We start from the raw sequence: 14,912 nt of genomic DNA on the forward strand, positions 1-14,912 counted from the left end.
TTCAGTTACGTGGATAGACTGGAGAAGCTGGGGTTGTTCTCCTTGGAACAGAGACGGTTGCCAGGAGATTTGATAGAGGTATTCAAAATCACGAAGGGTCGAGACAGAGTAGATAGAGAGAAACTGTTCCCATTGGCGGAAGGGTCAAGAACCAGAGGACACAGATTTAAGGTGATTGGCAAAAGAACCAAAGGTGACATGAGGAAAAACTTTTTTACACAGCGAGTGGTTAGGATCTGGAATGCACTGACCGAGGGGGTGGTGGAGGCAGATTCAGTCATGGCCTTCAAAAGGGAACTGGATAAGTACTTGAAAGAAAAAAATTTGCAGGACTACAGGGGAGTGGGAATAGCTGGATTGCTCTTGCATAGAGCTGGCGTGGACTCGATGGGCCGAACGACCTCCTTCCATACTGTAACCTTTCTATGATTCAATGATTCATTGACAGTGTGACATAATCCCATTGACAATGCAAGAAGTCTAAGAAGCAGGGGGTGGTTTAGTTATTGAGTTTTTATTTTATTTGTTCCCGTCCCCAATGATTCTCTGACTAATGACAAACCAGTTAGGGAAAGTGGGTTAGATTCACCCATTGGACCTGGAGTCAAATCCAATCCAGGTGATTGGCTTTGGAATTGCGCAACCCCCTGGGGATAAGGTTGTGAGCTGAAGCAGTAACCTGTCCCTTTCCTTCACAGACCCGCGGGCGGACCTGCCGCTGCTGTTCCGATAGACCCCCAGTATTGTCGGTCTTGGTTCAGGATTCTGGCATTCACAGTTTTTCATTTTATCCTATTTTAACCTTTGGGAAACTTGCAAGTGGGAAACGAACGTTGGGCCCAATTTTAACCCTGCCCACCTGGTACAACAGTTGGGAGGAGAGGGGTGGGGGGCGGGTGTTTCAAATGGTGATTAGCTCCTGCAAAGCTCCATGTTTTTACTTGTTTGCGGGAATGCTCCTCTTGGCGCCTCAGTAAATCCTTGGTCCTCCCCTGCCTCAGAATATGTACAGGAATATGAACACTAATATTACAAGAATAAATCTACTCAAACTCCAGGGATAGATTTATTACAGGAATATTAACACTAATATTAGTTAGAATCTGACTCTCACTCATTGTACACCCGTTCGGGGACTGTGGACCCTGACACAGGGTCAGTAAGACTCTGATAGACTCACACTCGTATTGCCCCTGACACAGGGTCAGTAAGACTCTGATAGACTCACACTCGTATTGCCCCTGACACTGGGTCAGTAAGACTCTGATAGACTCACACTCGTATTGCCCCTGACACTGGGTCAGTAAGACTCTGATAGACTCACACTCGTATTGCCCCTGACACTGGGTCAGTAAGACTCTGATAGACTCACACTCGTATTGCCCTTGACACTGGGTCAGTAAGACTCTGATAGACTCACACTCGTATTGCCCCTGACACTGGGTCAGTAAGACTCTGATAGACTCACACTCGTATTGCCCCTGACACTGGGTCAGTAAGACTGATAGACTCACACTCGTATTGCCCCTGACACTGGGTCAGTAAGACTCTGATAGACTCACACTCGTATTGCCCCTGAATGTTGAATCGAGAAAGCCAACCATCATTTTTTTTTCTCCTCAGTTCTTTCTCCAGTTTTCTCCGACCTTTGACGCTGTTGGCAGCCAATCCGATTCACAGCGTGCGAGTGATGTGTGCGAAGGCTTTAGTTGCTCTGGTCCCACTCTCGGAGTGCAGCACGGTCCTGTCTGCTTTAATTGGAGCTTTACCGCCTCATGGAGCCCCTATATCCCACAATACCCTGCACGGCCGACTGCTGCAGGTGGGAGCTCTCCTGGGAGTCGGGCTGGAGTCGGGCTGGTGAGTGAAAGAGTTCGTCCAGTGAGCCCCCCTCAACTCTCAGTCCACGTCAGCACTGCTTACAACCCAGCCCAAGGATACGTTCCAGTTCACTTGCCACCCAGAGCCCTGCGTACACCCACTGCTCCAGGACCCTCTGGGCCTCCATTCATGGCCTGTCTGCTGGGCCAATATTGGCTAAAGTGGTGTTAGGGAATGGGTTCTCCCAGCTTCATACAGCGAGGCACAGGACCCCTCATATACAACTGATGGGTCTCCCACTTTAGTCTCTCCTTCTGGGGAGATTCCTGGCCTCCATTTGGCAGCGACTTGGATCACCGAATTGAGGAGGTGGCAAACCAGGTGAGCGGGACAGACGGGGCGAGCGGGACAGACGGGGCGAGCGGGACTCTGCCCAGGGGCCCAGTTGTCAATACCAGGTGTGTCCCGAATGGCCAGACATTGCGAACGAATGGGCCATTGTTTGGGAACTCTTCCTTCCCACATTTAAAGCACATCTCCACTGCCGCTGGATTTATAATTCAGTGATACGCTGTTGGGAGCAGCTAACCACTTTAGACTCTCAGCTCGTTTTAAGTTATCCATCGTCTGGGGCCGAACTGTGGAAATAACAGCCATAGAATGTCACAGTGTGACAGACATTAAGAATCAACTTGAAGTAACCACAGTGTGTATCTACAGGCAGAAACATCCTCTTGTAAGCATTATATTTATGGAGAAAACATTAGGAGCAGGAGTAGGCCATATAGCCCCTCGAGCCTGCTCCGCTGTTCAGTCGGATCATGGCTGATCTTCGACCTCACCTCCACTTTCTCCTGTATCACACAGTGGCCCTGATATTTACGCGGAGGGGGTGGGTGGGTGGGTCATAGCAGTTGGGAAACCCAGAAATGCAGGTAATGCGGAGGTCCTGCCGAATTTGATATTTTTTCTCTTATTGCCAGCCGGCTGCCAGATCGAGAGGCTGGGCTGATGGAAAGGCCTGTGCTGGTAGGCCGCAGCCGGGGAGCAGAGCAGAGCAGAGTGGAGTGGAGGGAGAGATCATGGGTCAGGGGGAGGGTTGAAAAGTTGAAGAGATAACGGGGGTTGGGTGGGGTGGGGGGGGGGAAGAGATCAGGAGAGGGGGCACATCGGATCGTGGGGAGGGAGGCCGATCGTAACAGGTATGTTTAGCAGGCCGGGGGGAAGCATTCCTGCTACTCATGGCCCACAAGCAGTGCTGGAATGGCACTTACCTGCTGGATCTGCTGGCTGTCACCTCCCTTCAGCTGCCGGGTTTTCCGAGACCAGGGAAACTCGGCCCGCAGCAGTTCAATGCAAAAGGCAGTTAAAATTTGAAGCACTCCGCCACATTAATATGTTAAATAACTGATCTGCCCCTGCAGAACAACGACTCGCCAAACCCCCCCATCCGGAAGGAGGCGAGTTGGGGTCGGATTTCAGTTTTTGAAATTTTAACCCACCTCCTGCCTGTCCTGGGTTGTTAAAATTTTGCCCACTCTGTGTTTGTAGATTGTAACATTCTCCTGTACACGCATTGTGTATTAATAGACAGGAACAATCTCCTGTACACACGGTGTGTATATATAGACAGTAACAATCTCCTTAACACAATGTGTATTTATAGACAGTAACAATCCCATGTAGACAGCAACAATCTCTTGTACACAGTGTCTATTTATAGACAGGAACAATCTCCTGTACACAGTGTCTATTTATAGACAGTAACAATCTCCTGTACACAGTGTCTATTTATAGACAGTAACAATCTCTTGTACACAGTGTCTATTTATAGACAGTAACAATCTCCTGTACACAGTGTCTATTTATAGACAGTAACAATCTCCTGCACACAGTGTCTATTTATAGACAGGAACAATCTCCTGTACACAGTGTCTATTTATAGACAGTAACAATCTCCTGTACACAGTGTCTATTTATAGACAGTAACAATCTCCTGTACACAGTGTCTATTTATAGACAGTAACAATCTCCTGTACACAGTGTCTATTTATAGACAGTAACAATCTCCTGCACACAGTGTCTATTTATAGACAGGAACAATCTCCTGTACACAGTGTCTATTTATAGACAGTAACAATCTCCTGTACACAGTGTCTATTTATAGACAGTAACAATCTCCTGTACACAGTGTCTATTTATAGACAGTAACAATCTCCTGTACACAGTGTCTATTTATAGACAGTAACAATCTCCTGTACACAGTGTCTATTTATAGACAGTAACAATCTCCTGTACACTGTCTATTTATAGACAGTAACAATCTCTTGTACACAGTGTCTATTTATAGACAGGAACAATCTCCTGTACACAGTGTCTATTTATAGACAGTAACAATCTCCTGTACACAGTGTCTATTTATAGACAGTAACAATCTCTTGTACACAGTGTCTATTTATAGACAGTAACAATCTCTTGTACACAGTGTCTATTTATAGACAGTAACAATCTCTTGTACACAGTGTCTATTTATAGACAGTAACAATCTCCTGTACACAGTGTCTATTTATAGACAGTAACAATCTCCTGCACACAGTGTCTATTTATAGACAGTAACAATCTCCTGTGCACAGTGTCTATTTATAGAGTAACAATCTCCTGTACACAGTGTCTATTTATAGACAGTAACAATCTCCTGTACACAGTGTCTATTTATAGACAGTAACAATCTCCTGTACACAGTGTCTATTTATAGACAGTAACAATCTCTTGTACACAGTGTCTATTTATAGACAGTAACAATCTCCTGTACACAGTGTCTATTTATAGACAGTAACAATCTCTTGTTCACAGTGTCTATTTATAGACAGTAACAATCTCTTGTTCACAGTGTCTATTTATAGACAGTAACAATCTCTTGTACACAGTGTCTATTTATAGACAGTAACAATCTCCTGTACACAGTGTCTATTTATAGACAGTAACAATCTCCTGTACACAGTGTCTATTTATAGACAGTAACAATCTCTTGTACACAGTGTCTATTTATAGACAGTAACAATCTCCTGTACACAGTGTCTATTTATAGACACTAACAATCTCTTGTACACAGTGTCTATTTATAGACAGTAACAATCTCTTGTACACAGTGTCTATTTATAGACAGTAACAATCTCCTGTACACAGTGTCTATTTATAGACAGTAACAATCTCCTGTACACAGTGTCTATTTATAGACAGTAACAATCTCCTGTACACAGTGTCTATAGACAGTAACAATCTCCTGTACACAGTGTCTATTTATAGACAGTAACAATCTCCTGTACACAGTGTCTATTTATAGACAGTAACAATCTCTTGTACACAGTGTCTATTTATAGACAGTAACAATCTCCTGTACACAGTGTCTATTTATAGACAGTAACAATCTCCTGTACACAGTGTCTATTTATAGAGAGTAACAATCTCCTGTACACAGTGTCTATTTATAGACAGTAACAATCTCCTGTACACAGTGTCTATTTATAGACAGTAACAATCTCCTGTACACAGTGTCTATTTATAGACAGTAACAATCTCCTGTACACAGTGTCTATTTATAGACAGTAACAATCTCCTGTACACAGTGTCTATTTATAGACAGTAACAATCTCTTGTACACAGTGTCTATTTATAGACAGTAACAATCTCCTGTACACAGTGTCTATTTATAGACGGTAACAATCTCCTGTACACAGTGTCTATTTATAGACAGTAACAATTTCCTGTGCACAGTGTCTATTTATAGACAGTAACAATCTCCTGTACACAGTGTCTATTTATAGACAGTAACAATCTCCTGTACACAGTGTCTATTTATAGACAGTAACAATTTCCTGTACACAGTGTCTATTTATAGACAGTAACAATCTCCTGTACACTGTCTATTTATAGACAGTAACAATCTCCTGTACACAGTGTCTATTTATAGACGGTAACAATCTCCTGTACACAGTGTCTATTTATAGACAGTAACAATTTCCTGTACACAGTGTCTATTTATAGACAGTAACAATTTCCTGTGCACAGTGTCTATTTATAGACAGTAACAATCTCCTGTACACAGTGTCTATTTATAGACAGTAACAATTTCCTGTACACAGTGTCTATTTATAGACAGTAACAATTTCCTGTACACAGTGTCTATTTATAGACAGGAACAATCTCCTGTACACAGTGTCTATTTATAGACAGTAACAATCTCCTGTACACATTGTCTATTTATAGACAGTAACAATTTCCTGTACACAGTGTCTATTTATAGACAGTAACAATCTCCTGTACACAGTGTCTATTTATAGACAGTAACAATCTCTTGTACACAGTGTCTATTTATAGACAGTAACAATTTCCTGTACACAGTGTCTATTTATAGACAGTAACAATTTCCTGTGCACAGTGTCTATTTATAGACAGTAACAATCTCTTGTACACAGTGTCTATTTATAGACAGTAACAATCTCCTGTACACAGTGTCTATTTATAGACAGTAACGATCTCTTGTACACAGTGTCTATTTATAGACACTAACAATCTCTTGTACACAGTGTCTATTTATAGACAGTAACAATCTCTTGTACACAGTGTCTATTTATAGACAGTAACAATCTCTTGAGCACAGTGTCTATTTATAGACAGTAACAATCTCTTGAGCACAGTGTCTATTTATAGACAGTAACAATTTCCTGTACACAGTGTCTATTTATAGACAGTAACAATTTCCTGTGCACAGTGTCTATTTATAGACAGTAACAATCTCTTGTACACAGTGTCTATTTATAGACGGTAACAATCTCTTGTACACAGTGTCTATTTATAGACAGTAACAATCTCCTGTACACCGTGTCTATTTATAGACAGTAACAATCTCTTGTACACAGTGTCTATTTATAAACAGTAACAATCTCCTGTACACAGTGTCTATTTATAGACAGTAACAATCTCTTGTACACAGTGTCTATTTATAGACAGTAACAATCTCTTGTACACAGTGTCTATTTATAGACAGTAACAATCTCTTGTACACAGTGTCTATTTATAGACAGTAACAATCTCCTGTACACAGTGTCTATTTATAGACAGTAACAATCTCTTGTACACAGTGTCTATTTATAGACAGTAACAATCTCCTGTACACAGTGTCTATTTATAGACAGTAACAATCTCCTGTACACAGTGTCTATTTATAGAGAGTAACAATCTCCTGTACACAGTGTCTATTCATAGACAGTAACAATCTCCTGTACACAGTGTCTATTTATAGACAGTAACAATCTCCTGTACACAGTGTCTATTTATAGACAGTAACAATCTCCTGTACACAGTGTCTATTTATAGACAGTAACAATCTCTTGTACACAGTGTCTATTTATAGACAGTAACAATCTCCTGTACACAGTGTCTATTTATAGACAGTAACAATCTCCTGCACACAGTGTCTATTTATAGACAGTAACAATCTCCTGTACACAGTGTCTATTTATAGAGAGTAACAATCTCCTGTACACAGTGTCTATTTATAGACAGTAACAATCTCCTGTACACAGTGTCTATTTATAGACAGTAACAATCTCCTGTACACAGTGTCTATTTATAGACAGTAACAATCTCTTGTACACAGTGTCTATTTATAGACAGTAACAATCTCCTGTACACAGTGTCTATTTATAGACACTAACAATCTCTTGTACACAGTGTCTATTTATAGACAGTAACAATCTCTTGTACACAGTGTCTATTTATAGACAGTAACAATCTCCTGTACACAGTGTCTATTTATAGACAGTAACAATCTCCTGTACACAGTGTCTATTTATAGACAGTAACAATCTCCTGTACACAGTGTCTATTTATAGACAGTAACAATCTCCTGTACACAGTGTTTATTTATAGACAGTAACAATCTCCTGTACACAGTGTCTATTTATAGACAGTAACAATCTCTTGTACACAGTGTCTATTTATAGACAGTAACAATCTCCTGTACACAGTGTCTATTTATAGACAGTAACAATCTCCTGTACACAGTGTCTATTTATAGAGAGTAACAATCTCCTGTACACAGTGTCTATTTATAGACAGTAACAATCTCCTGTACACAGTGTCTATTTATAGACAGTAACAATCTCCTGTACACAGTGTCTATTTATAGACAGTATCAATTTCCTGTACACAGTGTCTATTTATAGACAGTAACAATCTCCTGTACACAGTGTCTATTTATAGACAGTAACAATCTCTTGTACACAGTGTCTATTTATAGACAGTAACAATCTCCTGTACACAGTGTCTATTTATAGACAGTAACAATCTCTTGCACACAGTGTCTATTTATAGACAGTAACAATCTCCTGTACACAGTGTCTATTTATAGACAGTAACAATCTCCTGTACACAGTGTCTATTTATAGACAGTAACAATCTCCTGTACACTGTCTATTTATAGACAGTAACAATCTCCTGTACACAGTGTCTATTTATAGACGGTAACAATCTCCTGTACACAGTGTCTATTTATAGACAGTAACAATTTCCTGTACACAGTGTCTATTTATAGACAGTAACAATCTCCTGTACACAGTGTCTATTGATAGACAGTATCAATTTCCTGTACACAGTGTCTATTTATAGACAGTAACAATCTCCTGTACACAGTGTCTATTTATAGACAGTAACAATCTCTTGTACACAGTGTCTATTTATAGACAGTAACAATCTCCTGTACACAGTGTCTATTTATAGACAGTAACAATCTCTTGCACACAGTGTCTATTTATAGACAGTAACAATCTCCTGTACACAGTGTCTATTTATAGACAGTAACAATCTCCTGTACACAGTGTCTATTTATAGACAGTAACAATCTCCTGTACACTGTCTATTTATAGACAGTAACAATCTCCTGTACACAGTGTCTATTTATAGACGGTAACAATCTCCTGTACACAGTGTCTATTTATAGACAGTAACAATTTCCTGTACACAGTGTCTATTTATAGACAGTAACAATTTCCTGTGCACAGTGTCTATTTATAGACAGTAACAATCTCCTGTACACAGTGTCTATTTATAGACAGTAACAATTTCCTGTACACAGTGTCTATTTATAGACAGTAACAATTTCCTGTACACAGTGTCTATTTATAGACAGTAACAATTTCCTGTACACAGTGTCTATTTATAGACAGTAACAATCTCCTGTACACAGTGTCTATTCATAGACAGTAACAATCTCCTGTACACAGTGTCTATTTATAGACAGTAACAATCTCTTGTACACAGTGTCTATTTATAGACAGTAACAATCTCTTGTACACAGTGTCTATTTATAGACAGTAACAATCTCCTGCACACAGTGTCTATTTATAGAGAGTAACAATCTCCTGTACACAGTGTCTATTTATAGACAGTAACAATCTCCTGTACACTGTCTATTTATAGACAGTAACAATCTCCTGTACACAGTGTCTATTTATAGACAGTAACAATCTCCTGTACACTGTCTATTTATAGACAGTAACAATCTCCTGTACGCATTCTCTATTTATAGACAGTAACAATCTCCTGTACACAGTGTCTATTTATAGACAGTAACAATCTCCTGTACACAGTGTCTATTTATAGAGAGTAACAATCTCCTGTACACAGTGTCTATTTATAGACAGTAACAATCTCCTGTACACAGTGTCTATTTATAGACAGTAACAATCTCTTGTACACAGTGTCTATTTATAGACGGTAACAATCTCCTGTACACAGTGTCTATTTACAGACAGGAACAATCTCCTGGACACAGTGTCTATTTATAGACAGTAACAATCTCCTGTACACAGTGTCTATTTATAGACAGTAACAATCTCTTGTACACAGTGTCTATTTATAGACAGTAACAATCTCCTGTACACAGTGTCTATTTATAGACAGTAACAATCTCCTGTACACAGTGTCTATTTATAGACAGTAACAATCTCTTGTACACAGTGTCTATTTATAGACGGTAACAATCTCCTGTACACAGTGTCTATTTACAGACAGTAACAATCTCCTGGACACAGTGTCTATTTATAGACAGTAACAATCTCCTGTACACAGTGTCTATTTATAGACAGTAACAATCTCCTGTACACAGTGTCTATTTATAGACGGTAACAATCTCCTGTACACAGTGTCTATTTATAGACGGTAACAATTTCCTGTACACAGTGTCTATTTATAGACAGTAACAATTTCCTGCACACAGTGTCTATTTATAGACAGTAACAATTTCCTGTACACAGTGTCTATTTACAGACAGTAACAATTTCCTGTACACAGTGTCTATTTATAGACAGTAACAATCTCTTGTACACAGTGTCTATTTATAGACAGTAACAATCTCCTGTACACAGTGTCTATTTATAGACAGTAACAATTTCCTGTACACAGTGTCTATTTATAGATAGTAACAATCTCCTGTACACAGTGTCTATTTATAGACAGTAACAATCTCCTGTACACAGTGTCTATTTATAGACAGTAACAATCTCTTGTACACAGTGTCTATTTATAGACGGTAACAATCTCCTGTACACAGTGTCTATTTACAGACAGTAACAATCTCCTGGACACAGTGTCTATTTATAGACAGTAACAATCTCCTGTACACAGTGTCTATTTATAGACAGTAACAATCTCTTGTACACAGTGTCTATTTATAGACAGTAACAATCTCCTGTACACAGTGTCTATTTATAGACAGTAACAATCTCCTGTACACAGTGTCTATTTATAGACAGTAACAATCTCTTGTACACAGTGTCTATTTATAGACGGTAACAATCTCCTGTACACAGTGTCTATTTACAGACAGTAACAATCTCCTGGACACAGTGTCTATTTATAGACAGTAACAATCTCCTGTACACAGTGTCTATTTATAGACAGTAACAATCTCCTGTACACAGTGTCTATTTATAGACGGTAACAATCTCCTGTACACAGTGTCTATTTATAGACGGTAACAATTTCCTGTACACAGTGTCTATTTATAGACAGTAACAATTTCCTGTACACAGTGTCTATTTATAGACAGTAACAATTTCCTGTACACAGTGTCTATTTACAGACAGTAACAATTTCCTGTACACAGTGTCTATTTATAGACAGTAACAATCTCTTGTACACAGTGTCTATTTATAGACAGTAACAATCTCCTGTACACAGTGTCTATTTATAGACAGTAACAATTTCCTGTACACAGTGTCTATTTATAGATAGTAACAATTTCCTGTGCACAGTGTCTATTTATAGACAGTAACAATCTCTTGTACACAGTGTCTATTTATAGACAGTAACAATCTCCTGTACACAGTGTCTATTTATAGACAGTAACAATCTCCTGTACACAGTGTCTATTTATAGACAGTAACAATCTCTTGTACACAGTGTCTATTTATAGACAGTAACAATCTCCTGTACACAGTGTCTATTTATAGACATTAACAATCTCTTGTACACAGTGTCTATTTATAGACAGTAACAATTTCCTGTACACAGTGTCTATTTATAGACAGTAACAATTTCCTGTACACAGTGTCTATTTATAGACAGTAACAATTTCCTGTACACAGTGTCTATTTATAGACAGTAACAATCTCTTGCACACAGTGTCTATTTATAGACAGTAACAATCTCTTGAGCACAGTGTCTATTTATAGACAGTAACAATCTCCTGTACACAGTGTCTATTTATAGACAGTAACAATTTCCTGTACACAGTGTCTATTTATAGACAGTAACAATTTCCTGTACACAGTGTCTATTTATAGACAGTAACAATCTCTTGTACACAGTGTCTATTTATAGACAGTAACAATCTCTTGCACACAGTGTCTATTTATAGACAGTAACAATCTCTTGAGCACAGTGTCTATTTATAGACAGTAACAATCTCCTGTACACAGTGTCTATTTATAGACAGTAACAATTTCCTGTACACAGTGTCTATTTATAGACGGTAACAATTTCCTGTACACAGTGTCTATTTATAGACGGTAACAATCTCCTGTACACAGTGTCTATTTATAGACAGTAACAATCTCCTGTACACAGTGTCTATTTATAGACAGTAACAATCTCTTGTACACAGTGTCTATTTATAGACAGTAACAATCTCCTGTACACAGTGTCTATTTATAGACAGTAACAATCTCTTGTACACAGTGTCTATTTATAAACAGTAACAATCTCCTGTACACAGTGTCTATTTATAGACAGTAACAATCTCTTGTACACAGTGTCTATTTATAGACAGTAACAATCTCTTGTACACAGTGTCTATTTATAGACAGTAACAATCTCTTGTACACAGTGTCTATTTATAGACAGTAACAATCTCCTGTACACAGTGTCTATTTATAGACAGTAACAATCTCCTGTACACAGTGTCTATTTATAGACAGTAACAATCTCCTGCACACTGTCTATTTATAGACAGTAACAATCTCTTGTACACAGTGTCTATTTATAGATTGTAAACAATTTTACAACACCAAGTTATAGTCCAGCAATTTTATTTTAAATTCACAAGCTTTCGGAGATTTTCTCCTTCCTCAGTGTCTATTTATAGACAGTAACAATCTCCTGTACACTGTCTATTTATAGACAGTAACAATCTCCTGTACACAGTGTCTATTTATAGACAGTAACAATCTCCTGTACACAGTGTCTATTTATAGACGGTAACAATCTCTTGTACACAGTGTCTATTTATAGACGGTAACAATCTCCTGTACACAGTGTCTATTTATAGACAGTAACAATTTCCTGTACACAGTGTCTATTTATAGACAGTAACAATTTCCTGTGCACAGTGTCTATTTATAGACAGTAACAATCTCCTGTACACAGTGTCTATTTATAGACAGTAACAATCTCCTGTACACAGTGTCTATTTATAGACAGTAACAATTTCCTGTACACAGTGTCTATTTACAGACAGTAACAATTTCCTGTACACAGTGTCTATTTATAGACAGTAACAATCTCCTGTACACAGTGTCTATTTATAGACAGTAACAATCTCCTGTACACAGTGTCTATTTATAGACAGTAACAATCTCTTGTACACAGTGTCTATTTATAGACAGTAACAATCTCCTGTACACAGTGTCTATTTATAGACAGTAACAATCTCCTGTACACAGTGTCTATTTATAGACAGTAACAATCTCCTGTACACTGTCTATTTATAGACAGTAACAATCTCCTGTACACAGTGTCTATTTATAGACAGTAACAATCTCCTGTACACTGTCTATTTATAGACAGTAACAATCTCCTGTACGCAGTGTCTATTTATAGACAGTAACAATCTCCTGTACACAGTGTCTATTTACAGACAGTAACAATCTCCTGTACACAGTGTCTATTTATAGACAGTAGCAATCTCTTGTACACAGTGTCTATTTATAGACAGTAACAATCTCCTGTACACAGTGTCTATTTATAGACAGTAACAATCTCTTGTACACAGTGTCTATTTATAGACAGTAACAATCTCCTGTACACAGTGTCTATTTATAGACAGTAACAATCTCTTGTACACAGTGTCTATTTATAGACAGTAACAATATCCTGTACACAGTGTCTATTTATAGCCAGTAACCATCTCTTGTTCACAGTGTCTATTTATAGACAGTAACAATCTCTTGTACACAGTGTCTATTTATAGACAGTAACAATCTCCTGTACACAGTGTCTATTTATAGACAGTAACAATCTCCTGTACACAGTGTCTATTTATAGACAGTAACAATCTCTTGTTCACAGTGTCTATTTATGGACAGTAACAATCTCCTGTACACAGTGTCTATTTATAGACAGTAACAATCTCTTGTTCACAGTGTCTATTTATAGACAGTAACAATCTCCTGTACACAGTGTCTATTTATAGACAGTAACAATCTCTTGTACACAGTGTCAATTTATAGACAGTAACAATCTCCTGTACACAGTGTCTATTTATAGACAGTAACAATCTCCTGTACACAGTGTCTATTTATAGACAGTAACAATCTCCTGTACACAGTGTCTATTTATAGACAGTCACAATCTCTTGTACACGGTGTCTATTTATAGACAGTAACAATCTCTTGTACACAGTGTCTATTTATAGACAGTAACAATCTCCTGTACACAGTGTCTATTTATAGACAGTAACAATCTCCTGTACACAGTGTCTATTTATAGACAGTAACAATCTCTTGTACACAGTGTCTATTTATAGACAGTAACAATCTCTTGTACACAGTGTCTATTTATAGACAGTAACAATCTCTTGTACACAGTGTCTATTTATAGACAGTAACAATCTCTTGTACACAGTGTCTATTTATAGACAGTAACAATCTCCTGTACACAGTGTCTATTTATAGACAGTAACAATCTCTTGTACACAGTGTCTATTTATAGACAGTAACAATCTCTTGTACACAGTGTCTATTTATAGACAGTAACAATCTCTTGTACACAGTGTCTATTTATAGACAGTAACAATCTCTTGTACACAGTGTCTATTTATAGACAGTAACAATCTCTTGTACACAGTGTCTATTTATAGACAGTAACAATCTCTTGTACACAGTGTCTATTTATAGACAGTAACAATCTCCTGTACACAGTGTCTATTTATAGACAGTAACAATCTCCTGTACACTGTCTATTTATAGGCAGTAACAATCTCCTGTACACAGTGTCTATTTATAGACGGTAACAATCTCCTGTACACAGTGTCTATTTATAGACAGTAACAATTTCCTGTACACAGTGTCTATTTATAGACAGTAACAATTTCCTGTGCACAGTGTCTATTTATAGACAGTAACAATCTCCTGTACACAGTGTCTATTTATAGACAGTAACAATTTCCTGTACACAGTGTCTATTTATAGACAGTAACAATTTCCTGTACACAGTGTCTATTTATAGACAGTAACAATTTCCTGTACACAGTGTCTATTTATAGACAGTAACAATCTCCTGTACACAGTGTCTATTCATAGACAGTAACAATC

At 38.2% G+C, this 14,912-nt stretch overlaps 1 protein-coding gene across 10 annotated transcripts in view; it reads left to right on the forward strand.

Moving 5' to 3' along the window:
* si:ch211-225b11.4 (tRNA (32-2'-O)-methyltransferase regulator THADA) overlaps nucleotides 1–14,912 on the forward strand; it is a 186,260-nt gene that overhangs the window by 81,489 nt on the left and 89,859 nt on the right. For all 10 annotated transcript variants that reach the window (XR_010967159.1, XR_010967158.1, XR_010967160.1 and 7 more), the window contains one exon: nucleotides 1,624–1,860. Coding sequence is in view for 5 of the 10 variants with exons in the window: in XM_068005415.1 (XP_067861516.1) it covers nucleotides 1,624–1,860 (237 nt within the window). In the remaining 5 variants the exon portion in view is untranslated. The remainder of the gene's footprint in view (nucleotides 1–1,623; nucleotides 1,861–14,912) is intronic.

The sequence above is a fragment of the Heptranchias perlo genome, chromosome 25 (genome assembly GCF_035084215.1).
Source record: "Heptranchias perlo isolate sHepPer1 chromosome 25, sHepPer1.hap1, whole genome shotgun sequence".
Taxonomy (NCBI): domain Eukaryota; kingdom Metazoa; phylum Chordata; class Chondrichthyes; order Hexanchiformes; family Hexanchidae; genus Heptranchias; species Heptranchias perlo.